The sequence below is a fragment of the Chamaea fasciata genome, unplaced genomic scaffold (genome assembly GCF_029207755.1).
Source record: "Chamaea fasciata isolate MVZ Bird 193981 ecotype frontalis unplaced genomic scaffold, bChaFas1.0.hap1 SCAF_2, whole genome shotgun sequence".
NCBI lineage: Eukaryota > Metazoa > Chordata > Aves > Passeriformes > Sylviidae > Chamaea > Chamaea fasciata.
Genome location: NW_027094087.1, coordinates 30,493,948 through 30,521,763, shown reverse-complemented (window position 1 = coordinate 30,521,763; position 27,816 = coordinate 30,493,948). Strand labels below are relative to the sequence as shown.

The following is a 27,816-nucleotide window of genomic DNA, read 5'->3' as shown; positions in this document are numbered from 1 at the left end:
TTTTTGGTGTGCTGCTTTGTAAAGGCTGTTAAAGAAAGTGCTGTGCAGGTTCATTTAGAGTGTGGGGAAAGGAGGCAGACTAGCAAGCACAATGAATATTCCATTTTACACGTTGCTGAACTCTGGATAGTATTGATAGCATTAAATTATTGCAGTTTAACAAGTTGAACTGCAAAGTGATAGCATTTTTGCAGATCACTTATTGGCTTCTTGATTAGATGGGCCTTTGTTCTGACCCAGTTTGACTGTTTTCACAATGTATGTCTAAGAATATGTTAATTAAAATGTATTTATTATCCTTTCCATACATCAAAACTACAATGAGTTACTGGCAGTTAGAAATAACCATAGAAGAGTAGATACTGTGTGCTTTTCTTAGCACTTGCATGTGTGTCAATGTCTAAGCCTCCAGCTACATCTGTTTTCAGATCCAGTTTAATATTTTGTTCTATCATCTTGTGAAGTTGATGTGATTGTGACTGAGTTGTTTGTTTGGACAGAGGAAACGCACTGCACACGAGCGAGCCAAAGAGCTCTACAGCTCTGGGGAGTTCTCAAGTGGCAGGAAGTGGGGAGATGATGCTCCCAAAGAGGAGATTGATACTGGTGCTGTGAACTTGATTGAATCAGGAGCTTGTGGAGCTTTTGTTCATGGCCTGGAAGATGAGATGTACGGTAAGTGTTAGCTTGCCATGGCATTAGCTAAAGGGGGGAGATGTGTGTTAGCTAATAAGCATCATAGTGATCTCTGATGTGGCAGTTGTTTCAAAGGTACTGTAGTGTTGCACAGAATTTTGGATAGAAATGTTCAGTTGAGTAGCCAAAAGCAAATAGCTTTCTATAAATGCTAAAGTTTTAGTAACATATACAGTAATAAATGGTTTTGCTTCTGCAGAAACCCACTGAAAATATTTTTTGTTGTTGTTGACTTAAATAGAGCAGAAATTGGCAGAGTTAGTTGCTGCTGTTTGAAATTGGTGTTTTGTCAGCAGGAAGGAAATGCATAGAATCATTTAGGTTGGAAGATACCTCTAAGACCCTTGAGTCCAAATGTTAACCCAACACTACCAAGTCCACTACTAAACCATGTCCCTAAGTGCCACGTCCAGATGGTTTCTGACCACTTACAAGGATGGTGATTCCACGACTTCCCTGTATAGTCTGTTCCAATGATTGACAACCCAAATGTTTTCCCTAATATCTCATCTAAACCTCCCCTGGTACAGCACGAGGCTGGTACTTGCATAAACCATGACAATTCCAAGCTCTGAATGTTATTTTTGAATTTGCCTTTATTGTTACCTGAAGAATGAAGGTTAAGTTAAAGCATACAAAACCACTGTAACAAAAATATTGTTGCAGATTGTGTTGTAAAAGTGGGTTTATTGTTCCATGAGTCCTGCAAATAAATGCATGTTTTCCCAGTAGCTAAATTCTCCCTGAAGCTTGCAAGTGCACCTATTTTTATTTTTTCCTGACTAACAATAAAAAGCGTTTCACCAGTTCAGCCCCTCGTCCCGATGGAATGTGTTCTCCAGTTTCTTGTGCCACAGGTCTTACGTCACTATGATGCTGTTGAGGAATGTGGATAAAATTAACAAATTTGAAGTACACACGGATCTCTCTCTCCACTGCAGCATTTTTAAATACTGCTGAGCTCTCCCGGACTGCCAACGCTGCTTCGTGTCTTGAATTCCATGTTGTAATGTAAATCTGAATTAGTGTGTCATCTTATGAGAGCAATATTGGCAAAATGTTTCTCTTCTCTTAATACCTGGGTCTTAATGACCATGGAGACTCAGAGCTGTGGCAAAATCTTCATTACTGAGCAAGCAGGGGTCTTGATGTCTGTGCATTTTTGTACTTGATCAGAATCCTGAGGAGTCAGATATCTTCTTTTAAGAGCAACAGGCCTGAAAGCTCCACACAAGTTCACGTAAATGTTTTCAAGATGAGCTAATTTGAGTGAAACAACAGTGTTTGCAAGACATCAGATTAATTACCATTTTTAGGATCCTAGCACATAAGTGTTAGGGAAGCTAATGAAGATGATTATAGGGAAGAGAATCTCATCTCTGCCTTACCTTGTTATATTTGGGTACTCCTCAAATTCCTGCAGTGTTTTACAGCATAAGTACACTCAGGATGCTTTCTGATGCTTTTTTTACTTTAATTCAAATAATTTTAGTATTTAGGTGGCACCTTTTTCCTTTGATTTGAGGAATCTGAAGTCAGAAAGCAGAAGACTTTCATTCTGTTAACTGCCAAAACATTGATTCTCTGGGGCTTTTCAGCAATTCATAAAGTGCTACGTAGCAAGTTAAAAATGCAGTGAAAGCTCCAAGCAATTAAAATGTCAGGAAGAATAAAACAAACACAGTTTAATTAACTAAATTAGTTTGCTTAAGAAACCAGTGTTAATGCTATGCTTGCAGAACACACTATGAAATACACAGTATTTATTGATAAGTTGGAGACCTGTTTTTCACCTGCAGGTCCCTTTTGCAGATGCTTATGGCAGCAGCAGGGGCTGTGTCAGAAGTGAGACTTGTTTTGAAGATTTGCCTGTGAAAAGGCTCCCAGTGGGTCCCACTTAGGCTCTGTTGCCCTCAGTCTTTCCTCAGCCCAGCCCTTGGGTAGTACAAGACCTCACTATTGGGTGAACATCCTTTTAAACCAGAGAGTTTTAATTAATTTACAGTTAATTCCCTGCTCCTCGTTTAACAGAGGTTCGGATCGCTGCGGTTGAAGCCCTGTGTATGTTGGCTCAGTCCTCACCCTCCTTTGCGGAGAAATGCCTGGATTTTTTGGTTGACATGTTTAATGATGAAATTGAGGAGGTCAGGTTGCAGTCAATACACACCATGAGAAAAATCTCCCACAACATCACACTGCGGGAGGACCAGCTGGATACTGTGTTAGCTGTCTTGGAGGTAAGGAATTCTTGAGGAGGGCAGGAATTGCTTTCCTGCTTGCTTTGGGGTGCTTAATTATATACGGCTAATCAGTTCCTTCCTCTGAGAGCAAACCCACCCTTTTTCTGAGTTTTTTGACTCTTTGAACGCTGCCAGTTGTTCCTAAAATCTGGTAGCTTGTAAGCACCAGGACAGCAGAATACTTCTGAAAGAGATACATTTCAGATAAAAACTCTTCCTTTGATCACTGTGCTGTTGCCTCCATGTGTTTCCTTCTGTCTTGTGGTTCAGCCCTCTATGCACTTAGTGTTGCATGCAGCTTCATTTTCTTTCTGCTTCCTTGAATTAGCTGCTTTAGCTACACCTTTGCTCACCAAGCAGAGCTGGCCATGGCCCTGAGATCTTTTTTCTGTTTAGAGTGTTTATCAGTGTGCTCTGCTGTATAATTTTGAGTTTTCCCAACCGGCATCATCCCAGTTGGTGTTCAGCCAGGATTCAGAGAATAGCACAAGTCAGCTGCTCTTCCTGGTTGATGAGGTTGATCCATTAAGAGATTTTGGCTGTATGAATGGTACTGGATCAAACTGCTTCCTCTCAGACCTGATTTACTTGCTGACCTGTAGCCCCTGAGGCCTTTTTTAAAAAATCTGCTGCTTGTGGTAGGCAAATTCCTGCTTCTTTTGGGAAGTGCCTTGGGAGGTGCTGCAAATCCGCTGTTTCAGGCTCCTCACCTTTTATTTCCTTGACCCCAGGCAGCAATTACTACTCTCAGTTGTGCCTCGGGAAGTAGCAAACTAATTAAACCTATTTCATCAGTCTGTAACAAATGCTGTGGCATATGATCTGACTTTGCAAATGCAGCAATGAGCTTTAGGTGCCTCACATTTTTGTCATTATTTACAGTTGTTTAAGCTGGGGATGTGTGCATTGAAAGATAAAAATGTCCTGGTTAGGCTGGGTTCTTCTGTGCTGACTTATCATGTATGATAAATCCGATGTGTATTGTGGTTTATATTATCATAATTTTTATCAGGCATTGGGATAGCTTAAGTGCAGAATTACTAACATTTTAATGGATTTATCTGATTCTGAAAGATGCTTGGTGCTTTTCTGTAAAATTCATCTTCGAGTACAAAAATAAAGGATGTGGAAAAATACGATTAAGTTTGGTGCCTAAATTGGTTCCAGCAGCATAAATATGGAACACTGGGGTGTTGAGGGTGAAACTTCTGTTTTCACCCCACTGCTTTCACTTTATCAGAATAATTGTACCAGGTACTCCTTCCTTTTCTGACCAAACTTTGGAATTTGCTTTCCCTGTTGTCCTTGATCTCAGTTTCTGTTGAGTTGTGCTCATTTCTGTCCCTTCATGGTCTTCTGCCTTCTTTGTCCCTGTACCACATTTCTGGTGGGTTTTATTAGTGGTCTGGAGTATTTTATGTTTGTGGTCATTCCAGTCCTTAGATTTTGGCTTCTCTGTGGTCATAGTCTGTCTTCGACCAACAAAACCCCTTTGATCATTTGAGTGTGTTGGCTGTCATTTAAGAGCCTTTACAAAAGGATTGCTCTTTCTTCTTTTGTGTAAGACCGTGATGAATGAGCTGTTGATACTTAGCAAATTATAATTTAGAAAAGGTAAAATCCACCATTGAAAAGCATCCACTTCTTGTGTCCTATCAAATTTTCACCATGTGTCCAGCAGCACTAGGCAAATGCTAATTGCAAGGAATGTGGTTAGGGATGAATATGGAATGTCAAGGTGGTTTTTTGGCAGAAGGAATATAATTAAATCAGCTGAATATTCTAGTCTGTCCAGCCATTGACATGTCCTCAGTGCTTACTCAGACTCTCTGGAGGCTGGTGACTGGGCTGGAAGGCTGTGGAATTGAGCTCCCTGGGTTGAAAACGATAAAAGGCTGCTGTGAAAATGCTAAAACAATCTTTGGTGATTGTTTTACTGAGCTGCCCAATGCCTTCCTTTTCTGTTACTGCAAAGATACATCACCCACACCAAGTGGTGATTTTTGCTCTGCTTGAACAGGTCAGCAGTGAAGCAGTTCCCATTCATTCCAGCAAAGGAAGCACAGAGGGGGATGAGACCAGGAGTTCGTGCAGCACTTGCCTGGTCTGTCACTTCATCTGTGCTTAGCTCTGGTAACTAGAAACAGGCACTGCTGTTCACAGACCCCTTTTATTAACTCAGCCAAGGAGCAGAGGCTGCCACCTTTAAAGTAAATGTGTGTGCAGGCATGTTTCACTCAGTGCTGTCTGGCTTGGGATTTTATTTTAGGATTCTTCGAGGGACATTCGGGAAGCACTTCATGAACTGTTGTGTTGCACCAATGTTTCAACTAAAGAAGGCATCCATCTTGCACTGGTGGAGCTACTGAAAAACCTGACCAAGTATCCCACAGACAGAGAATCCATATGGAAGTGAGTGTGTTCAGTGTCCTTGTGTGTCTACTTACTTTCCTCTTCTTTTTAGTAAGTGAAGTGCTAGGAAATACTGAGCTTGCCAAGGAGGTAACAGGTATTGCAGGTGTACAGCCCTGTTACTCTGTAAAAATGTACTTATTCCTGACTGGTGTGGAAACTCAGTGTTGTTCTTGCTTGTCAATACTTGCACTGGGAATCCAGAACTGATGGCCACTCCTGGAAATGTCCCCCTATTCCAGGCACTCAATGCATTCACAGAAAAGATGAATTCAGTTTTCAGTTTAAAATCTCATCTCTTCTATGCAAGTGTTTTTGCGGACTTGATATTGTGTTAAATAGTAATACCTACCAGTAGTTGACTATATCAGATGTGATAACTGGATTGGCCATGTGGTATTGTGCTGTAAGAGGAATTTTTCTGTCTAAGTAAAACAAAGGAACATTTGCATCAGATTTTTTTTGTTTTTTAATGGAAGCAATAAAGGGAATGGTGCTCCACACACATGGTTCGAGATGGAATTCTTAGATATTACTGGAAACACTTATGTTAGCCTGCTTTGACTTCCAGTGTACTTTTACATTGTTTTTGAAGTTTGAGGGTTTTGGGCTTTTACCTCCTATCTTCCTTATTTCTGAAGAAAAAAAAATGCACTCATTCATTAGTCTTTAGTATAAAAGCTCCCTAGATTGTATAACTCCAAGTGTTAACTATTTTGTGGACAATTTAAATTTAAAAAAAAATACTGCTTGTCCTTTCAGTTTTCTGGGATCCTATAAAATATTAATGCAAATGGTCAGTTGTAAAGAAACAGTGAGCTTGGACAGCAGGATTTTCTTGCTGACTGTCTAAAAGTGCTGCTGCAAACATAAACCAGTAATACTTTAGAATGTTGTACTTTAAAATGTGCCTGCTTACTAACAGATATATTTCAATCTGTGTATTTTCAGATGCTTGAAGTTCCTGGGAAGCAGGCATCCCACTTTGGTGCTTCCATTAGTCCCAGAGCTGCTGAGCACACATCCGTTCTTTGACACTCCGGAACCAGACATGGATGACCCAGCCTGTATCTTTATTCATGAAGCTAGCTGATAATTTTGACTGTAGTAGATTTTATTCATGATTTCCTGACTCTCACATTTCTTCAGCCATTTCTCACTGTAGCAGACAAACAATCCTGTGCCTACTTCTGAATCCCTTTGCACTTAGTTTGTGATTCAGCAAGTGATGGAAAAACTGTTAGCTGGAACCATCTTCATAAATATCAGTGGACTATAATTTGCCTTCTTTTTATGCTGTGATGAATATTCAAGCAATTTGTCAAGGTTTAGGCTTTGCAGATGAGCCCTTTGATGTCAAAACATTTGTCTAGTTTGCATTAATTTTGAAGATGCTTTAGCTTTTAAAGAAGAAGAGTGTTTTTATGTGTCTGTTTTCTTTTTAGGTAGAACTTCTGCTATGCTCACTGCTGTGCAGTTTATAAAACAGCACCATCTCTAAGTACAGCAGTGCCTGAATCCCCGTAATACTTTGAATTTTTCATCTTTGTGAAATAATTCAAAATCAGAAATTCCTATATTAGTGTTAGCTCTCAGTGCTTTAGAATACAAACGATTATTGATACACCGTTCTCCTCAACAACAGGAGATGCCTTGGAAATGTATTTTTCCACTGTTATTCCCCTTACTTCCCTTCTGTACAATGGCAAAACATAATGTTATTTCTGATGCATGCTGAGACACATTGGACTGGAACCTTCCTCTAGAAGCTGCTCCTTATTTTTGTCACCAGTCACAGGCCATCGACCAGAAATTCTGTACAGGTTAAATGAATAGCCAGCGAGAATTGAAATGGGTTAGAATCAGGTGGAGAGAAATGAATCTGTAATTACATGGTTTAGTAATAATTTGAGTAAGTTGTCCTGTGAGTTGAGAATTAAAGGAACATTGCAGGGGAAAGAATGCTGTTGTTAAACTCAGTGCAGCTTCCTGCCAGGAACTAGAGAGCATTATGTTAGAGAATATTTTGGAGGTAACTTGCCACCAAATTTTACAGAGGCATATTCTGTGAAGACAAGCTTGTGAGCCAGAACCTGAGGTAAACCTGAATAGTATGTTTCCAGTGTAAACTGACATTTAAAAACATGATTTTGTTTGCTTCAAAGCACTTAGGAAAATTGAATCAGAGCTTATGCTTGGGATCAGCCCTTTTGCAGGTGTCAGCATTTGGGCTAACTTTGAAAGCCTTTGCTCCCTACTTGTGCAGGTCTTAGATTGTGAAAATGTGTTTCCTATTTCAGAATTATCTTTCCATGTTTGATTCTTTGGGTTGCTTAAAGTCTGTGTAGAGTGGTATTTTTCAGGGTATCTTAGGTAGTGCAGCAATTTTCAAAGACTTGGCAGTAAATGTAAAATTTTGGTTGCTGTTAAGGCACCAAAAAACTTGAGCAACCTGGTCTGGTGGGAGGTGTCCCTGCCCATGGCAGGGTGGGGTTCCAACTAGTGGTCTTTAAGGTCCCTTCCAACCAAACCACTCTGTTATTCTGTGGTGCAAACTAGTGAGCACAGTGTAAGCTGTGAGGAAGAGTGAAACCACCTAATGCGCATGTTCTGTATTTGGGATCCCTGGCTCCTTTCCTTTGTGTTGCCTCTGAGCCATCCCATGTTGGCAGGAGCATCCTTTCTCCAGTATGGCTCACTCTGTAATGTTTGCACTTTGTGCTTGGTTTTCATCTGCTCAGACAGCTGTTTCTTTGGGTTTTGCTTAGTATTTTCCAACTATAAAGAAGTCCTAGACAAATCCTGACCAAAGAAGGGGTTGTTGACTTGTTTTAACTTTCCATCCCCCGGAAGCTCTTCTTGCTGTTATTTTTCTTTAACAATCCATTTGCAATAGACATTGCAGTTCTGGTTCTGATTTTTAATGCTGCTAAAAGTTGCCCAACAATGCCTGCCCTGTTCTCCGACCATACGTTCCGACATTACGCGTATCTTCGGGACAGTCTCTCTCACCTGGTCCCTCCATTAAGAGTAAGTTGAGCCACTCTGGTTTGGACTTTGACACCTGTTAAAAATGTTGGTTCTCTTCCATGTCTGTCTGTGTGTAACCCTTAGATTCCAAAAGGTTTTTCTCCTATGCGCCACGGGAATTAATATTGAAATGTGCACTAAAGCGCTAGAGACAAATGTTAAATTGTTACCATATGGTATTTGTGATATTTTGGGGAGAGTAGAAACATTATTGCTCTCAGGTGAGAATAGTATATGGTCTGCTGGTTAGGTAAGAATACTGGGAGAGTAGTATTCCTGGGAGTTTTCTGTAGCTCTGACTGTGTGTGGGGGAAAGGCCTTTGTAGATCTTCCAACATTTCACTTGTGTCCTACCTGAACAGTTTATTCATGGCTGAATTGTGTTCCATTCTGCTTTGCAACATGTTTTTCCTGCATGGAAGTAGAGGTGGGACTGAAGTTGGCTGTAAGTCTTATCACAGCTCATAAAATCAGTGGTGGTTTGTGCAGTCTCAGGCTTCCCTTGACTTCACAGTGTCAAAGTTAATAGATGAGGAAGATGTTTCCCTCAAAAGGATGTTGAAGTTTGACCAGAGGATCTCTAGTGCAAGTGGATTGTAAAGTGGGGAGAATTAACTAACAAGGATGCAGATTTAAAAGCCTTGGTATAAATTTTGTACTTGAGAAATGAATTGGAGCTCTGAGTTTCATGTTAAATAGATGTCAGCTTTTTGCAGCATTATTCCTTGTGTTAGATTTTTCTCTTACTTTTTCTGTTTGTGCGTGTTTCTTCTTGCTCAGTTGCCAGGTAGAAAGCTGGTGTCCTCTGCTCTCTGTCCCAGTATTGCCCCACATGAAGATCCTTCCCAGCAGTTCCTGCATCAGAGCCTGGAGAGGGTTTACAACTTTCAGCACCTTGACCCACGGGGCATACAGGAGCTGCTGGAATTTACCATCCGGTAAGGCCTCGAGCTGCCCTGCTTATGGAAAGAGGTGTTAGAATGCTTGATTATTTTGATGCAGGTCCTTTGCTTCTGAATACGAGTGTTGTAATTTGCTGTCCAGCATTTAACTTGAGCCTTCCTTTAGAGACTGTTGTGATAAAAGAGTGTTCATGACCTGTTTCAAATCAAATTGATGGTCTCAGGTCTGGCACAGCCCCCCCAGAATCACCAGTGTGCATTTTGGGTGGAGGGCATCTTTTCAGAGCATGGTAAGAGTGAGGTAAGGGAACACCTCTTCTTGGACTGTTCACTTATGCTAAAATACACTCTCAGTTTATATGGTTTATGGGTGACAGCCTTGTCTCTCATTCTCAGTTTTGTGTCCTTGTAATTTTGATCATGTTATTTGTAATGTACATGCACAAGGTTTTCTTATTTTGCTTTTGTGGGGGGGAAGAGTGTTGCCCCTTTGCTCTTGATGTTTCTGGGTCCAGTGGCCTTTCATTCAACAAGAAAGGATGTGCATCTGGTGGTTTGGGTTCTCATTGCCAGTCCCATTTACAAAGGACTGGGGCATTCCTCATCAGTTTTCGAATCAGAGAGCTTTTCCAGGAATAGAAAACATTCTTGCATGCTGCTGTCTGCTACTGTATAGATAAGGGTGTGTGCTGTTGCTTCTCAGTGAGGGTTTTATGCTGCCTCTTCCATTTCATCTCTAGACTGATTTACACAAACAAAACACTTGAAAAGGATCCTTTCAATGTGATTCCTCTGCTTGGAAAGAGCAAAAGAGCCTTATTTTAAGAGTTAATAAAAAAAATCCAAAATGCTTTGTTTGGAATGTGGAATTTTTTTAAAAAAATGCTTAATTCTTTTTATTCTTTCAAAATAGCTGTCTTCTGTTGTGTGTATGTTGCTGTGAATCACTGTCACACCCATCTGCAGCAGAGAGTAAACAGTGTGCTCTTCACTGAAAACCCAGCTGTGGAAACTGTGAGGTTTGTCCTCAGCTGTTTTGCAGCTGCTGTGTGCCAGCCTAAAATACAGTCTCAAAGAGTTTAATGCACTAAACACTTGAAACAGGTAATCTCTTGGCCAAGCATCCAGAACCTCTCAGGCCATGACTGTTTTCAGTTTTTGACTTGATGGAAATTATTGGCTTGGCTTTTTTCCTAATGGGATTGCCCCCCAGGAAATCATACTAAACCAGCTGCTCTTTTCCATCCTTAAGACAAAAGGAGGATTTGAACAAAGCCAGAAAAAGTGTTAAAGGTTATATTGCAGAGGGCAGGATATCCCTGCACCAGCAATTTGGTTGCTGAGAGCAGAGGGATAGAAGCAGCTCACAGCAGTGGATTTTGTCATGGAACATAACTTCCTCCTCCTTTATCATTGTCATCCACAGAAATAACAGACCTTGTGGAGTTTGTGTCTACTGGGGACTCAGAGTTTTGGCTGCAGAGCTTGTGGGGGGGAGCATCAGTCTGCAGTGTGGTTAGAAATGTAAGACAGGCTGTTTAGCAAATCTGTCTGTGGTTTAGTTTCTCCATCTATACAAGAACATTTTTTTTTCTTACAGGGATGTTGAAATCTGTTTAAGATTTGTAAGAAAATAGAATTAGTGGAATTGGGAACTGTGTAAGACTGGGAAATGGAGTATCTGCCTAGCTGTGAGCTGAGAGATGACATCCTGTTCCCCATTAGTGTGTTGTGATGGATTGTGACATGGGAGTTAAGCACACAGGAGCCTCCTCTTTACTCTGATCTCTGAAGAAAGATGAAATGGAATCTCTGTGTGATGTTGAGGCTGACTTGGCTGTTGGTGCACTGTTGGGGAAGGAAAGCACAGCCCCTCACTGTGAGAGACATGAGGGGCTGGAGCATGTCCCGAGAAGGGCAGCGAAACTGAGAAGGGCTGGAGCACAAGTCTGATGAGGAGCAGCTGAGGGAGCTGGGGGTGTTCAGCCTGGAGAGAAGGAGGCTCAGGGGAAACTTACCTCTCTACAAGTCCCTGAAAGGAGGCTGTAGCCAGGTGGGGACTGGTCTCTTCTCCTGAGTGACAAGGAAGAGGGTAAGAGGAAGCAGCCTCAAGTTGTGCCAGGGGAGGTTGACTGGATAGTAGGAAAATTTCTTCATGGAAAGGGTTGTCAAGCACTGGAAAGGGCTGCCTGAGGAAGTGGTGTATTCACCATTCCAGGAGGGATTTGAAAGACATGTAGCTGTGGCACTTGTGGTGGGCTTGGCAGTGCTGGCTTAATGGTGGGACTGGATGATCTTAGAGGTCTTTTCCAACATAAACGATTCTATGATTCTCTGGTTAGGAAAGATTTCCTTTGGCTGTATATTATACAGATAATCTCGTGGATTTTTGTTAATGTCTCAGGGCTCAGCAACTCCCTGGTTTGGCAGAGCCAAAGTTTCAGAATTGCATCCTAAATGCAAAGGTAAATCTAAAACAAACAAAAGAAAGTGATCATCTGAAAAAGAAATTTAATAACCCAGTTGGAAATGTGGAAGTGACAATTTTAATAGACTTTGAATCAAAGCAAAGCATAGAGAAGCAAAGACACAAGTTGAAACCACATCATCCAACGTATTTTCAGTTCTGTAAGAAAAAATAATTTTGTTTTTTTTTAACGCACACTTTACAAAAACATGGCTAGCAATGGAGAACGAAAGCCTTTTGGGTTCCATTAACTGACATTTTTTTTCTGTAATATTAAAAGCTGCTTATATTGCTGTATGATTTACAAGAAATACCAGGCAACACACACTATCTAGTTGAGCAAGTATCAGTACATCAGATTCTAGCTTGGCTTAGAAGGGCAGCTCTGTTTCAGATACAGGTGGTTGCATGAGCCTGGCACATTCCAAACAACCTTTCTCAGCCAACATGAATAGTTTGATTTCCCAGCAGTGTAACACAAATGGGTTGTTAGCTGCTGTAGAAGGCTGGAGTGTTTTCAGTTAAATCTGGAGCTGCCACTCTGTGTGGTTCCCATGGGGCTGCAGAGTAATGTGGGTTGACAGACTTAGTGCTTCCACTGCTGTGCTGGTGTCAGCTTCCCAGAAGAAGGGACATGCCGAGTCCCAAGGTGCAGACTGGTTTGTAGTGTGTGTTTTGCTGCTGTTTCTGGTGCTTGCTTTAATAAAAGCAAGCAGCAGGAATAGCTGGCTTTATTGTCACTGCCTTCTGAGTGTGTTTGGATTAAACTGTTCTCTGTCTCAACATTATTTTCTCTCTTTTTTTTTTTTTTCACATGCTTCAGTGATCTTCAGAGGCTTGGAGAGCTGCAGTCAGAACTGGCAGGGATGGCAGATTTCACTGCAACTTACCTTCAGTGTCAGCTGCTCCTCATCAAGGTTTGAATTCATTTGGGCTTTTTTGAGTTGTTCTTCAAAAATGGCCCCAGTCCATCACAGTGGCACACTTTCATGTTTTGATGTTCACGTTGAAAAGTGATGTGTGATGAAAGAGCAGGTTCTGTGGGTTTCTGATAATCCTGCTTCCCTCCTGTGGCAAACAATTTATGCAGTAACTTTGCCAATGCAGACCTCAGCTGCTGTACCTAGGGCTTATGTTGGTTCACGAGCATTTTGTCAGTGCAGAGTTTATTATCTGGCAGAAATCATACTGAGGGCAACTGTGTTAGGAGAGTAACTTTTCCCTTCTGGTGTCTACTGGAATGTTTTTTGTTAGACTGCTGCCATGAGTGCCATTTTTATAGACGGTGATTTGCAGATAGCTTTATTGGCACCAGTGCCAAAGGAGTTCTTAAGACTTGATTGAGCTAAATATCAGTCATGCTTTCTTTTATCATGCTGAAATGATCTATCTATTTAGTTTAGCAGGTCAAGTGGTTGCTTAGACACCATTGCAGCAGCCCTTTGCAAAAGCCCCTTTTCAAAGTCAGTTTCTTGCTGTAAACAGGAACTAATTTTTTACTTCACAGAAAATTTTGACTTGGAAGGGACCCGGTAGTTCCAACACCCCTGCTGTGGTCAGGGATTCCACTGGATCTCATTGTTCAGGGCTGTAAGCTGGCAGTAGTATTTAAGTTGGTCTCTTGACTTTCTTTGGTGTTCGAGTGTAATGTGCACACATATAAAGCAAGAAGTAAAGCAAGCAGCAAACAGGTTTCCAGGAATGACTCAATGAAAGCTTTGTTATGTAAAACCAAGGAGGGATTTCAGTTGCTTTGCTAATGCATAGTTGCCAGTTGGCATATCTCATGGCAAGCCTCAAATCCTTGGAATATATTTATCACCCAAAGGTATTTCAGATGAGCAGTGGTACACAGTTCAGTACAATCCAGCTAAATCCAAAGTGAAATGTGCTGTGCAGGCTGAGGACTAGCATTTGGAGATAGCTTTGTTCCCCTTCTCCAGGGTTTGACTGGAATGAACCAGATGGTTTTTGCATCTGGCAGAGGTGTGCTCTGGAAGAAGGGTAAAAGCTGCATCAGCCATTCTTGGCTTGAGCTGTAGAACAGTCAGTAGATCAGTGATGCAGAAGAGTCAGTAATGTGCATGGAATGAAAAGTAACTGATAGTATCAGGAATCAGAATATCTTGGGTTGGAAGGGATTTTGAGAATAATTTAATTCCAGACTCCATCTTACAGGCAGGGACACCCTCCACTCATACAATACAATTAGAAATTCTGATACTGCAGAGAACCTGAATGTACAAGTAACTCTTTTCAGTAGATTTCTTTCCAGTTGCTTCTTTTCCCAACAGAAAAAAAAAGCTGCTGGGGCAAAAGATATCTTCATTTCCCACCCTCTCAAGGCTCTGAAGGTTCCATACCTTTAAAGGCTCTACATACCCTGTGATTTTAGGGGTAGTTAACTGGAATTCTCTGGCCAGCCTGGATGAAGGATACAGTCTGTATGTTCCTGAGCTTTGGCTGCAGCCAGCCTTGTGCACAGCTGTGTCTAAGGACAGGCAGCTTCAAAAAGGAGGCAGTGATATAAATCATCCAATCAAGCTTTCTGCATTTTTTTAAAACATAAAGCAAAAAGCAAATAGGGTGTGGTAGGCGGTTGGGTTTTGTGTTGGGTTTGTTTGGTTTTTGGTTTGGTTTGGTTTGTTTTGTTTTGTTTTGTTTTTTAATACCAATGTCAGCAGCTGAATTAGACACAATATTCATATTAACTCCAGGATCTTTAGTGGAGAGGAGGAGAGTTCAGAAATGTGGCTGTGGAAATAAGTGTATTTCTGGGGACGGTTGTTACTGTTTCCAGTTTTTGCCTGCTCTCTGAGATTGCTCTGATCTTGGTCTCAGGGGCTTGATAACAAGTGGGCTGTTGGTTTTCTTTATGAAGTACAAGGAGTTTGGCCTGACAAGTCTCTCATTCACAGCTTTGTTAATATTATTCTCAACTTCCTTTATATTTTCTATTTGTATTGGTATCTCTGTTTCTTTATAGAACAGTGTATATTTTGGAGGCCTTGGTTCCTTGTATTGTATTCAGAAGCACAAAAGAAAGCTTTGACATGCTTTTTCAACCAACTGTTTAGACTGAATTGTATATTTATCGTAATTTCATGGTTTTGTTCTTGTAGGCCTTGCAGGAGAAGTTGTGGAATGTGGCAGCTCCCCTGTACCTGAAACAGAATGCATTGGCATCTGCTGCAGCAAAACAGGTGAGGTGGAAGCAGCTGAGCCTGCACAGGGGCCAGTCCTTGGGTAGGAGTCTTTTGTTGGCCATGGAATGATAATGCCCTTCTGACCTTCCACTGCCAAAGTCTGTCCAAGTCAATCTTAGTCACCCAAACTGGGGTCATTTCTCTTCTCTTCAAAAGGTGAGTGGTGAGGGAGGGAAGTTCATGACCGCTGTAAAAAGGCAAATATCACACTCATCTTTCCAGAAGAGTAAGAAAGAATATCCAGAAAACTGTGGGCTGCTTGTCCTTGTCTCTTTCCTGTGGGAGGTTATGCACCAAATACTTAAAAAAGCTGTTCCTAAACAAGATCAGCAAAGCTACTTGGAACAGCCAAAATGCATTTCTCAAGAACAAATTATGGCTGACCACCCTCACTGCTCTCCATGGTGAGGGGATTGGTGCTGTGGACAAGGGGAGGGCAGTGGAAGTTTCAAAGCTTGGATACAGTCTCCCATCGTTTCTCTTTCGCCAGACTTGCAGGATTGTGGCTGAATAAATAGGTAGTAAGGGTTAATTAAGGAACCAGTTGATATGCTGGAGGGCATGGCTGCTGGTCTGGACAGACTGCGGAACTGGGATGATGGGAACCTCGTGTTCAGTACATTGGATATGAGGCATTGCAGGAGGCAACTGCACCTGGGATGACTTGGTTTGGGAAATTATCCAGCTCTGGCAAGATGCCTTCTGGTGTGCTGTGTTGTGTGTTGGCCTCCCCAGTAGAAGGAAGATGCTGACAAACTGGGGCAGTTCAGCAGAGGGCCACCAATGTGGTCAGGGGCTGGAGCATATATTACCTGCAAGGAAAGGCTGAGGGAGCTGGAATTGTCCAGCCTGGAGAAGAGCAGGCTACAGGATGGATTTAATTCTGTCTAGCACCATATCATTACAGGATATGAATGAGACAGAGCCAGACTACTCTGGACAAGAGGCAATTGGCAAATGATGAGAAATTTTGATCAGCTATAGAGCAAAAATTTCCTGTAAGAATGGTTAAATACTGTTGCCCAGAGAGGTGGGGGGAATCTGCTGTTGGAAGTGTTTGCAATTTGATGTGGCCTTGAGTTACTGGATCTAATGAGATGTGCTCTGGGCAGGGAACCAGGCTAGATGACCTCCAGAGGTACCATCCAATCTGAGTTACTCTGATCTTGTGATGTATAAATATATGAATGATCAGATCCTGGAAAAACTGAAGCTAAGCCTTAAGAAAAGGTAGAGAAGCAAGCAAGGTATTAAATAATCTGGTAGTAAATCTAGGGTAAAAGCAAGTTCATGGATCTGTTGGGGAACTGCTCATATTTTGAGTCTTCAGGTAGTTAAGATGTAATAGACAGGTACTGCTGTGCATCAAAGCCTTCTCTGCTGTTGATGAGTAGAAACAAAAGCCGCCCAGCTTTTGAAATATTATCTGATAGAAATGTTTGTCTTGGGTGCCCTCTTGAGTAGCATGTCAACCCCCTGTAAAATGTTTTCTGTTGTGATGGTGAACTTTGGTCACTTGCTGTCAATGCAAGGGGGGGAGTATTCTGTATTAAATAACTTGAAAGTTCTTGGCATCTGCACAGTCATACTGAGCTCAACTGTATTAATTTGAGCACTTCCTCTTGCTTCATGTGTTCCTTGGTATGAGATAAAAATACCAGAATCTGGTGATCATGGTTGTACCAGGGCTTAACAGTCTGATGGTTTTTTTATCCCTGTGATGTCTGTCTGGCAGATCCTGGAAGAAACTTACAAAATGGAGTTCATGTACAGTGGAGTGGAAAGCAGACAAGTGGTCATTATTCACCACATGAGACTGCAGGCGAAGGCCTTGCAGCTGATAGTGACTGCCCGCACCACCCGAGGGTAAGGATGGCCTCGTCTGAGGGTCTTCTTAGGGTTAGCTCTAAAATTACTGTCCTTAAGCTTTGTTTAAAAAACCACCAAGGATAAGTTAGACACATAACAGGGCAGCATGCCAATAACTATTTGCTAGAGTAATTCAGAACAAAGAACCTTCTTTTGCATTTGATACAGCTGTATAGGGACACAATCCTGAATTACATGACAAAACTATTGGGAAGATGAGTTTTGGGGGTTGAGTTCTCTCATTTATGAGCATATAAATAGTTTAAAAACATTGTAGAACTGATATTTGGGGCCTGTTTAAATGCTGAATTTGTAGCATCAGGAAAGTATTGTCTTCCTGACTGATCTGCAACTGCTGTGTGTGACTCAGACAGAAACTGCTCCTGTGCAGGTTTAGGTACATGAGAGGCTCTGAGTGGTTTGTTTTGGCTGCTGAAGTTAAAGAAGGGACACATGCTTGTAGAATGAGAACTCCAGCTGGTGGAATTAGAGCAAATTAGTTACTGTCCTAGTTTACTTCTGTTTCAGGTTTGTTGCCATCAACTTACTGTGTTACCATGGAGGTCCATAATATATTTACCTTTTAACCTCTTGTTTTATAGGTGGGAAATTAGTATTTTCTAACAGTGGCCTAGGGAACTTAATTAGTGCCTTATGCAAATGGAGGGTTTTTTTTTTTTTTTGTGAGGGGGATATAGATAAGTGAGGAACACTTTTTTGGTTCAAAAACTGTAAGATCTTCCCATTTTAGGAGGTTTAATGGGATTCCAAACCCCCTAAATATGTATAGCCATAGAGCTATTTTTCTTTCTTTAAAAGTAAACCAAGAAATACTGTTTTCATTACAGAGTGGAGCCTCTTTTTGGGATGTGTGAAAAATTCCTCCAAGAAGTGGATTCCTTTCAGAGGTGACAAACTCCATTGCTTCTTCATTTTATGTTAGGAAGTCCCACCACCATTGTCATCAGGGGGTATTCACTTTGTTTTTCATCTCTTCACATCTCTCTTCCCTGCTGCCCTACATTGGGAACTGTCATGGGATAATAATAAAGAAAGAAGAACCTTTGTAGTTGAAGTCCTTAACGTGTTATGCTGGTACTTCAGAAACATGTGCTCTGAATTAATTTTTTAGAGAATAGCTGATTTTTTTTTTCTTGTATTTATGAGGATTTATTTACTTTTAGTGGATGCTGTTTTCATGAATACTTAATTTTTTTGTTCTTGTTATTTTGTCTCCTGGAGCCCTGAGAGTGTTTTGACCTTTCAAAGATTAATAAAAAAACAGATTACCCTTGATGTACTCAACATGTAGCAATAAGTCAGACAAGAATTCTGTGGTATCTTTCCTGGCCCTGTCTACTGCTTTTGCCACCTCTTAGTAGTCATCTTTACTTGCAGGGGGAATAGATGTACTAAGTGTCAATTTGCAGGATCAGACTGATTCTAGTGAAAGATGTCCCTGCTCATAGGTGATCTTTAAGGTCCCTTCCAACCCAAACCATTCTGTGGTTCTGATTCTGTGAAATAGTGATGAGTTCTGCTGATCTTGAGACTCAGTGTGAGGAAAAGATACCCAGGAAATGAACAGTTCCATTCTCCAGCTCCAGTTGGGCATTAGGGTAGGGCAGATCTGGTCCTGTTTTCTTATCAGCCAGCCACAACTGCCAACCTTATAATAAATGTGAATTTAATCAGAATTAGAAATAAAATTCTGCTCAGCCAACTAAGGATATCTGTATCTCTGGACTAGCTATCCAATTCCCTGCTGAGTCATAAAATTATAAAATCACAGAATCACAGAATGGTTTAGGTTAGAAGGGATATTAAAGACCATCTTGTTCCAACTGCTGTGCCATGGGCAGGGACAACTTCCACTAGACCAGAGTTCCATCCAGCCTTGCCTTGAACATTTCCAGGGATGGGGCATCCATGGCTTCTCTGGACAACCTGTGCCAGTGCCTCACCACTCTCAGGGTGAAGAATCTCCTCTTAACATCAAATTTAAATATTTCCTCTTCTATATTAAAGTCACTGCCATTTGTCCTGTCATGCTCTACCTGTGTAAAAAGTTCCTTTCCCTCTTCTTTGTAAGCCCCTCTAAGTACTGAAAATTTGCAATGAGGTCTCCCTGGAGCATTCTCTTCTCAGCCTGAGCAACCCCAACTCTCTCAGCCTGTCTTCATAACAGAGGTGCTCCAACCCTCTGAGCATGTTCATGGTCTCCTCTGTCCATCTTACACTGGGAACTCCAGAACTGGGCCCAGTACTCCTAGTGGGATCTCATGAGGGCAAAGAAGAGGGGGAGAATGCTCTCCTTTGAGCACAAGGCATGGTCCCAACACAAGTAGCCAAAGTCATCTCTTATGTATGAGACACATCAGAAGAGGAATGCAGGTATCTGATTCTGTCATTATAACTAAATAGAAGGATTAAGTAGCTTGACTGAAAATAACAAGACTGTGGAAAAAGTTGAAAAAAGCATTTGGTCTTTAATCTATTCTTGACACAGATGTTTCATCTCTGAGCTCCCACATATGCAAGGCAGTTTTGTAGATAAATTGTTGGACTTAATGCCCAGACTTGTGACGTCCAAGCCTTCAGAAGTGGTCAAGATTCTTCAGACAACACTGCGGCAAAGTACCTTCCTCCACCTTCCTCTTCCAGAGCAGGTTGGTTTAACAGAAAATTAAAATGCATTATCCTTGTGGACTGTCTTGGCATCTGACTACTTTCTAACATACCATGAAGCTTTTAGAATTCAGGATCTTGGTCAGACACAAATGTTATTTATTTCTTCTTTGTTTTCTTGTCTAGTGTCCTCAGGAGTACTGCTAAAAACATAAAAAACTTAGTAATTCCTGGCAATAAAAAAAAAATAAATCCAAAGTTTATGCACATCTCTGTTAAGAACAGTAGTAATTACAATTTTTTTTTTCTTTCCTCTTTCCCCCACCTTCTGATTTTTGCTAATCACTTTGCCCGTAACAGCTCCATAGAGCCACTGCAAATATCATTGAGCCTACTGGTGAATCTGATAATCCCCTGAGGTTTACATCAGGATTGGTTGTGGCACTGGATGTTGATGCAACTCTGGAACATGTGCAGGATCCCCAAGGAACTGTTAAAGTTCAGGTAAGAAGTCATGTGACATAAATGCAAACAAGATTATGTCTTGGGGGGAGCGTCTTTAAGGATGTCAATACTTTTAGATTGCAAATAATGATACACTTTATTAGTAACAATGCTGGATTTCTGTGTTTTGACCAGTCATTCAGAAACTGGTTTTTCTGTAGAGCACTGAGAGTTGACTTGGGTGCAGTTCTCAGAGTTTGCTTTGAGCACTTGGGTGTCATTCTGTGCTTCCACATGCATTGTGCATGTTATGGACACAAACGCCAATAAATTCTGGTGAGCTTCCAGCTGGTCTAGTTGGGAGGAGGAGGAGCAAAAGAAGTTGTTCCGAGTGGCACAAAAATATGCAGGCTCTTGGCTTTCTGTATTTCCAGGTTTTCTTCCTGCTCCTGAATCACTAGTTTTAGATACAGCTGAGGAGGTAGGAGTGGTATGATCCCAGTAAAATATGCAGCATCACTGCTTAACAAAGAAACAAAAACCTCAGTTACAATGCAGAGGAAGAAGCTGATGTCAGTGTGGCCTTTTTTCCACCTATGCTGTGGGTTCAAATGGCAGCATGTGACTGTTACATCCAGGGCAGCTGAACTCCTGGCTCCAAGCTAAAGCCTGCTTGTCCTGCCTTCCTAACTGAAACAGAAGACAGCCAAGTAATGCACTGTTCCACTGTGCAGATCCTCAGTGCACTTGTCATTCCTGTGCTGTTTTCTTTTTTCTTTTTTTTGTTCCCTTCTAGGTGCTGTATCCAGATGGACAAGCACAGCTAATCCATCCTAAACCAGCTGACTTCCGAAATCCCGGCCCTGGGAGGCACAGGCTGATAACTCAGGTTTACCTCTCGCACACAGCCTGGACAGGTAACGTTAATGATACACGTTAACATGGCTGTATGGCTGCACTTGCGTTAGACACACGTTACATACCCACAGTCTGGGGGGCTCTGAGGATCCTGGAGTCTGCAGCTGTGGTTGGTGCTGCCCTTGGTGTCGATCAGGCCTTTGAGTAGTTACAGCTCCCTGTTTACCAGGCACTGGTACTCTGTAGGGAAATAGAGGGGCTGCTGTCTTGGGAGAGCCCTAGGAGCCTTCACATGAGAGCTGTGTTCAAGGTGAGGTCACCTACTTGTGTGCAGATCAAAGTCAGCTCTCGGAGCCAGGTCTGCATCCTCAGGTAAAGGCAAGGGATCACGGTAAACTGACTCCTTGTAAGTCATTGTTTTGGGTCTTACAGGTATCTGAGCATGGCAGAGAACAGTACAGCAGTACAACTGCATTGCTGATTCAACTTACACCCTTTTAATACCCTAAACCCCCCCCCTTTAGCTCTGATGATGATGATGTGACTCCAACATTCACCTTCAGTCTCAGCTGCTGTTCATACTTCCCCACGAAAGCACTTCAGTAATTGGCTTGTGGACTTCAAACAACAAAAGCGGAGTGTATATCATTCACAGCCCCCTTTGTCGTGTTTTCTTTTAATCCCTTCACCTTCATTCAAATGTGGGGATTTCCTCTGAGAGGTTTCTTTTTCTGAGCAATTTTTCATTGGATTTGTTGATTTTTTTTTTTAACCAACAGAATTTTGTTTATTGCTGTGTTCCTTCACACACCATTTTTTTAATATAGCACTTTGATGGTGTACTCACTCATCCTGCTGTCTTTGTTTTGTTTTGGAGGAGAAAACATGATACTGTTTCTAGGACTGGAAGTATCTGGGTTTGAGGGTTGATCCTATTACTTCACCAGAGGGACCTGAAGTCCTTATTTGTACTTTTGCAGTGTTCACTGGAAGGGGCATTTAAGCATGGCCCTGAGGGACTCTGTTTTGGTGTCTCCTCTAGGCATTATTTTAATCATTAACTTTGACATCGACACTTAGGCATATAAAACAGGGAGAAAACACTGAGCTGGGATGGGCTCAGAAAACAGAGTCAGAATTCAAAGTGGACAAATCACCTTAGTTCAAGACAATGAAACTCATTAGAGGCCAGCAGAAAGAGTGTGCTTGGGAAGGAGAATGCCCAAGTGAAAAGCACTGACTAACTGCCAGGTGTAGAGCAGAAGTGAAAGAGGTGACTGCAGGCTGCAAATAAGAGTTGGTGGAGTGATGAAAAGGTGAGCTCAAGGAGGTGTTGGCTGAAGAGTGGAATAACCGTGCAAAAGGGTTATTTCTTGTGTTCTGTCTGGTGCTTATGATGTCTCAGCTGGAGACCCCCTGCAGTTCTGGACACGGCATCTTAAAACCCTGTGGGTTTCAGCAAGTTTCACTGAGGTTTCATTATCGTGGTCCTGTTAGGGGTTATTCCTGGTATACTGTTAAGTCCCGCACACCACCTGGTGCTCACTCCCCAGTGGGACAGGTGGAGGATCAGAAGGGCAATGTGAGAAAACTCGTGGGTATTAACACTGTGCAGCAATAGCTACAACATCCCTGTGTTATCAACACTATTTTGGTCACAAATCCAAAACAAGGCATCATGTAAGCTACTATGAAGGAAAATTAACTTTATCCCAGCCCAAACCAGTGCAGTTCATAAAAAAAAACCTAAACAAATCTGGTATTCAGTCTAGAAAGGAGAATTTTGTTGGGTATGTAAGTCCAGCAATAAGTCCAGGGTAATAGTATGTATGCTGAAACCCCAATTCTGTTATGACCACTGTGAGAAGCGTAAAGGGGAATCATCCTATGGGCAGTATTAGGAACCTTGCTATGCCCAGCTGCATAGCTGGTGAAAGAGAGGAAGAGGCAGTCTGGCATGTGACAACTTCCAGCCAAGGAGAATCTTCAAGTAACCTCCTGTGTCACAAGTTCTACCAGATGTCATCTGGATTGATCCTGACATAAATACAGTGAACAAGGCCTGCTACTTCTGTGGGGGTTTCAATGACTATTATTATTTCATTGGAGTTACTTTCCAACAGTTATTTCTGAAAGTTGCAAGTTAGTGGTAGGGTTTCTTAAGTGATGACAAAGAGAGAGAGGAATAAACCTAGAGCAGTCATTAGTTCTGCTGTGCAGAATGTAATGCCAAAGGCTTGTTTTCAGACTCTAAACTGGATTCTGGTCACCCCAGAACAGCTCTGTACATACCCAGCATACATGAAATTAAAATTCATTTGATGTTGATTGTTCACTGTGCAATGACAATCACGTTTTGATTGTTCTATTTTTTTCTCTGCAGAGCCATGTCAGATTGAAGTGCGACTGCTGCTGGCTTACAATTCCAACAGGAGCAAAGCATCTACCAGGATTCCTAAATCTACGTGGAGTGAGAGCTTGGAGTCTCTCCCACCCTCTGAAAATGGCATAGAGGGGACCATCCCCTTCAGCAAGCCTGTGAAGGTGTATATAATGCCCAAACCTGCCAGGCGGTGAAGGCTGGCACTGAAAAACCTATTTGTGGGGTTTGTTGGGTTAGGTGAAAACAAGATGCTGTGTCCAAGATAGCAAACCAAGCCAGAACAGCCTTTACATGCCTAAAAGGACTCAGGTGTCAAAATAAAGCTGCTGAAGAACAGTTGGTCTCTTAAGCAGCAGGCAAATACAGGAGTTACTCAGCTAGTTAGGAGTGGTTTCAAGAAAACGCAGGTTTTTCTATGTTGACTCAACAGAGACAGGACAGTTCTCAATCAGCATTCCAGTAGTAATTTCACTGGGCTGTACCTTCAGTTTTAACTATCAAAAGTCTTTCTCCAAGGCCTCTAGGTTTTCTGCTATGTTTTTACTATGTAAATGCTTGGGCACATAACTCAGTGTTATTTTTACAGTACTCTGAAGTGAAGCTGAGGAGTTCAGCATCTTGTGGGGGGTTGTTGGTTTGTTTCTGAGGATTTTTATTGGTTGTTTTTTTTTTTAATGTCTAAAACTTGCATTTGTGCATTGGTACCTAATTTTTTAACAGAAAAAAATAATAAGTACTATTACTCTTGTGTGGGAACAGCATCTAGGAAGGAAATTGCCAATTGCTGTTCTACATCCTCTACAGCTGTACTGAAGCTGGTCCAGCTCTGGGGAGGGCACAGGTTGTTCATGGTGCAGGGGCAGGAGGAACCTGTTTGTGCAGGTGGCAGAACTTCAGTCAGCAGGACATGAAGTTTAACTGAGCTACAGCAACAAAGGTGAGCTGGGAGAACAGAGGGCCAAGAATTTAGTTAAAACATGGTACATCTGGAATTCCCGTTGACGCGTGTCTGTGCATTGCTTCTGTGTGCCAGGCTTAGCAGACTGAGGAACCTCCTATGATTTGTAGCAATCCTTTGGTAAGATTTTTTAGGAGGATCTAATATGTGAAACATTCTAGTGCAGAGGCCAAATGTTGCCTGTGTTCATGAATCAGGTGAGGTTTTTTTCTTTTTAAAAAGAGGTGTATTTTTAGCAAGTAAACAAAACAGTGAAGAAATACTTTGCAATTGTATTTAGTGTAAATAACTCCTTACATGCTTTCCTACAATAAAATTGGAAAACTCATGCTATTCTGTTTCTTTTTTATAATGTGAGTGAACATGGATGCCTGCATGGTCCTTGGCTAATAAGATCACTGCATGATTTTTTCTGTGATTATAATTTTTTAGCACTGGTAAGTTGTAGCCCAAAGGCTCATAACCATAAAGCTCTGCTGCTGCTTTAGGTATTCTTGAATTAAATTTACTTTCTTAGTGCTTCTGCTCTTACAAACTGTTTTTTGGTGTTTCACCTTTAGGGCATTGCTTTGAAAATCTCCTGCCCTTCTGACAGCTGAGTTGTTTGTCTGACTTGTCTTTGGCATCCTCAGTTCAGTTCCCAACAGACAGGGTTGATGTATCTCTCATTAGGAAGCTGCGTCTGGGCAGATATTTGACAAGTTGAGTGAGCTCATTACAGACTCTTTCCTTTTTTTTCCTCTCATTTTTGCACTTCACCAGTATTCGGAGCAGTTTGTCATCTCAGTAGTGGTTCTAATTTAGATGGTGTCCCTAGGCTCCAGACCACAATGGATGCTGTGGCAGGCACAGTAGATATTTTCAATATCAAAATTTTGGCATCTTTCTCTCTTTTGCTAAGTAGTGGATCAAATTTCTACTATTCTGTTCCCCTCGTGCTGTCCTTGACCCCCTTCCATATAACATACCAGGCAAAGAGTGAGTGCCTTCTGTATTGCTGTTGAGAATCAAATACTGCAGGGCTGTGGAAAAGTTCTTCCATCTGTAATTTCAAGATGCCTAAAACAAGCTGAAAATGTAAGGCTGCTATGAACATTTCCAATCTGCTAATGAGAGCATTCTGCAGTTGGCTTCTCTTCTGTAGATTTTTCTCCGATTCCTGTTTTGGATCATGGAAGAAATCACAGCTTCTCCTTTCCTCCTTCAGTTTCACCTGTGCAAGCAGATGACTAATTCATCATCTAATCTAAACCTTACCTCTTTCAGGTTAAACCCACCCCTGGTCCTATCACTTCATGCCCTTGTCAAAGAGTCCCCTTCCAGCTCTCTTGTAGACCCTTCAGGTACTGGAAGGAGCTCCCAGGTTTCCCCAGAGCTTTCTCTTCTCCAGGCTGAACAATCCAAACTCTCTCAGCCTGTTTCCACAGCAGAAGTGCTCCAGCCCTTTCATCATCTTCATGGTCTCCTCTGGACTTGCTCCATATGTTGGATGCAGCACTACAGGTGGGGTCTCACCAGAGCAGAGCAGAGGGGGAGAATCCTCACCCTTTTTCTGCTGCCCAGAAAGGCAGCTGAGTCCTTTGGGCTGCCAGGGCACACTGTTGAGTCATGCTGAGCTGCTCACCCACCAACACCCACAAAGTGTTGCCCCTCAGGGCTGTTCTCAACCCATTCTCCACCCAGCCTGTATATGTGTGTGGGACTGCCCATTTCACACCATGTTCCAACATATGGGGAATTGGAAAAGAAATTTTTATAAAAAGCAAGGATTATTGTAGTTGTTGAAATCCAGATGTTGACTTTTTCTTCCCATCCCCAAGTTTAACACATCAAGGTTTTTCTGCTCTCAAAAAGCCAGAGTTCATGCTCTTTGTGTCGTCTCAGAGGCATTCATGCCATTCACCCGTTGTCCTTTAATTCTGGATAATTGTTGGGCTGCTGCACTGCAATAGCCTGTGAGATGATTGACCTCAGAATGAAAAGAAAAACAAAGGGCTTCAGTCACGCACAAAGATAATTTGCATTTTTCATCTCTGTTGAAGGGGGAACAGAGGACTTCAGATGACAGTCACCCAAGGATGGGGAGTTGCTGTTCTCTCAGACAGTTCCAAGTGTAGGAACAATGTGCCAGTAGAGCTGCAGCCACAGGGAGATTGCTCAATCTACAAAGGAAGGGCATAATTTGCTAAGAACCACCAATGTTCAAACACCCCTCACCTCTGCATTGTATCTCCTAGTTAGATGTAAGCAAGAGGGAAAAGAATCTGGCAGAGCAAGGAGAATGCTGACCCCATGTGAAAGAGGGGTAGCTTAGTGATTTGAAAATGTGCTATCCTATTAACCATTAACTTTCTGGATTTAATTTACATAAGGCATCTGTGTATGGGGGAAACCCAGCTTTGAATGCTTTTAGTGGGAAATTCATATCCAGATTGCTGAAGTCTACTGAAATTCATTACTGGAAGTAAATAATTCAATTACTGAGTCAAGAGCTCATAAAAAATGCATAAGTGTATTTGGAACAATGTTGAAGAAATGGGACATTAACTCAGACCTGGTGTGGCTTTCACCTATCTTATTTTGAAAAGGACAAAAAAACCTCTAAATGGGCAGGGACACACATTGCAAAAAGTACAAAGCAAGTTCTTGGGAAGATGAAAAAACAGAGGACTGCATGACATCACTGAATGATTTAGGTTGGAAAAGATCTCTAAGAGCATGGAATCCAATCATAAACCCGGCACTACCACGCCCTCAGTAAGCCATGGCCCCAGGTGCCACATCCATATGCCTTTTGAACACTGCCAGGGATGATGACTCCACCACTTCCCTGGGTAGCCTGTTCCAAAGCCTGGCAACGCTTTAGAGAGATTTTTTCCTAATATCCAATTAAAACCTCCTCTGGTGCAACTTGAGGCTGTTTCCTCTTGTCCTGTCACTTGTTACTGACACCCCACTGGCTACAATCTCCTTTCAGGCAGTTGTAGAGAGCGATAAGGTCCCTCCTGAGCTTCCTTTTCGTCAGGCTAAACACCCCCAGCTCCCTCAGCCACTCCTCATCAGACTTGCACTCTCCACCAATGCTATACTGGTCATCATCTTGGGTTCAAGCTCACAGACAAGGATTTTCCTCTGGAATCCTATCTTGCTTGTTTAAGTTATAATCACTTTTTAATCTTATTTCACTGGCATCTTCCATTTTATTCTTAGTAACAGGCACTGGGAATGCAGAAAAGGCTGTCTTTACTTTACAGTTTGCTAATGCGATATCAGTGGGGCTTCAAAATATAAAGTTTTAAGGCTTGTGAATGCCAGGCTTTGCACAAATGCTGCCCAATGTCCCTTAAAAATGCTGGTCATGTTGCATTTGGTGTCTGTGAGCCTTTCATGGCCTGTTTCTCCTGGCTGCCAGCTCACACATGCTGCTTCACAAAGATAAAGGCTGGGGACTGACCCACTCGGCGGCAGAGCAGCTGGGGTGGAATCTTCCTGGCTCCCAGCCCAGCCACAGCTCGGCTTTAATTTCAGCGTCAGGGTGGGAGTTCACTGCCTACTGGGAGATCGTTTTCCTGGTGGGAGGCAGAGCAGTGGTGTATGTGAGAAATCCTGCCCTATAAAAGTGCATTCCCATGATTTGGGCTATGAGCCCGTAATTTTAACAAATTATTTATGGCTCTAGCTGAAAGCAGCGATTTAACAAAGATACCAGTTTGAGCTCTGCTG

General features: G+C 42.0%; 1 protein-coding gene across 1 annotated transcript in view; it reads left to right on the top strand.

Moving 5' to 3' along the window:
- Positions 1-24,470, top strand: part of INTS4 (integrator complex subunit 4) — a 31,048-nt gene extending 6,578 nt beyond the window's left edge. The window contains exons 10-23 of the mRNA XM_066175574.1: positions 501-675; positions 2,728-2,933; positions 5,206-5,348; positions 6,300-6,415; positions 8,245-8,378; positions 9,159-9,316; positions 12,571-12,664; positions 14,870-14,950; positions 16,689-16,819; positions 17,671-17,730; positions 19,332-19,491; positions 19,811-19,954; positions 20,691-20,811; positions 23,136-24,470. Of these exons, the coding sequence (XP_066031671.1) occupies positions 501-675; positions 2,728-2,933; positions 5,206-5,348; positions 6,300-6,415; positions 8,245-8,378; positions 9,159-9,316; positions 12,571-12,664; positions 14,870-14,950; positions 16,689-16,819; positions 17,671-17,730; positions 19,332-19,491; positions 19,811-19,954; positions 20,691-20,811; positions 23,136-23,329 (1,917 nt within the window). The 3' untranslated portion in view covers positions 23,330-24,470. The remainder of the gene's footprint in view (positions 1-500; positions 676-2,727; positions 2,934-5,205; positions 5,349-6,299; positions 6,416-8,244; positions 8,379-9,158; positions 9,317-12,570; positions 12,665-14,869; positions 14,951-16,688; positions 16,820-17,670; positions 17,731-19,331; positions 19,492-19,810; positions 19,955-20,690; positions 20,812-23,135) is intronic.
- Positions 24,471-27,816: the final 3,346 nt, after the last annotated feature.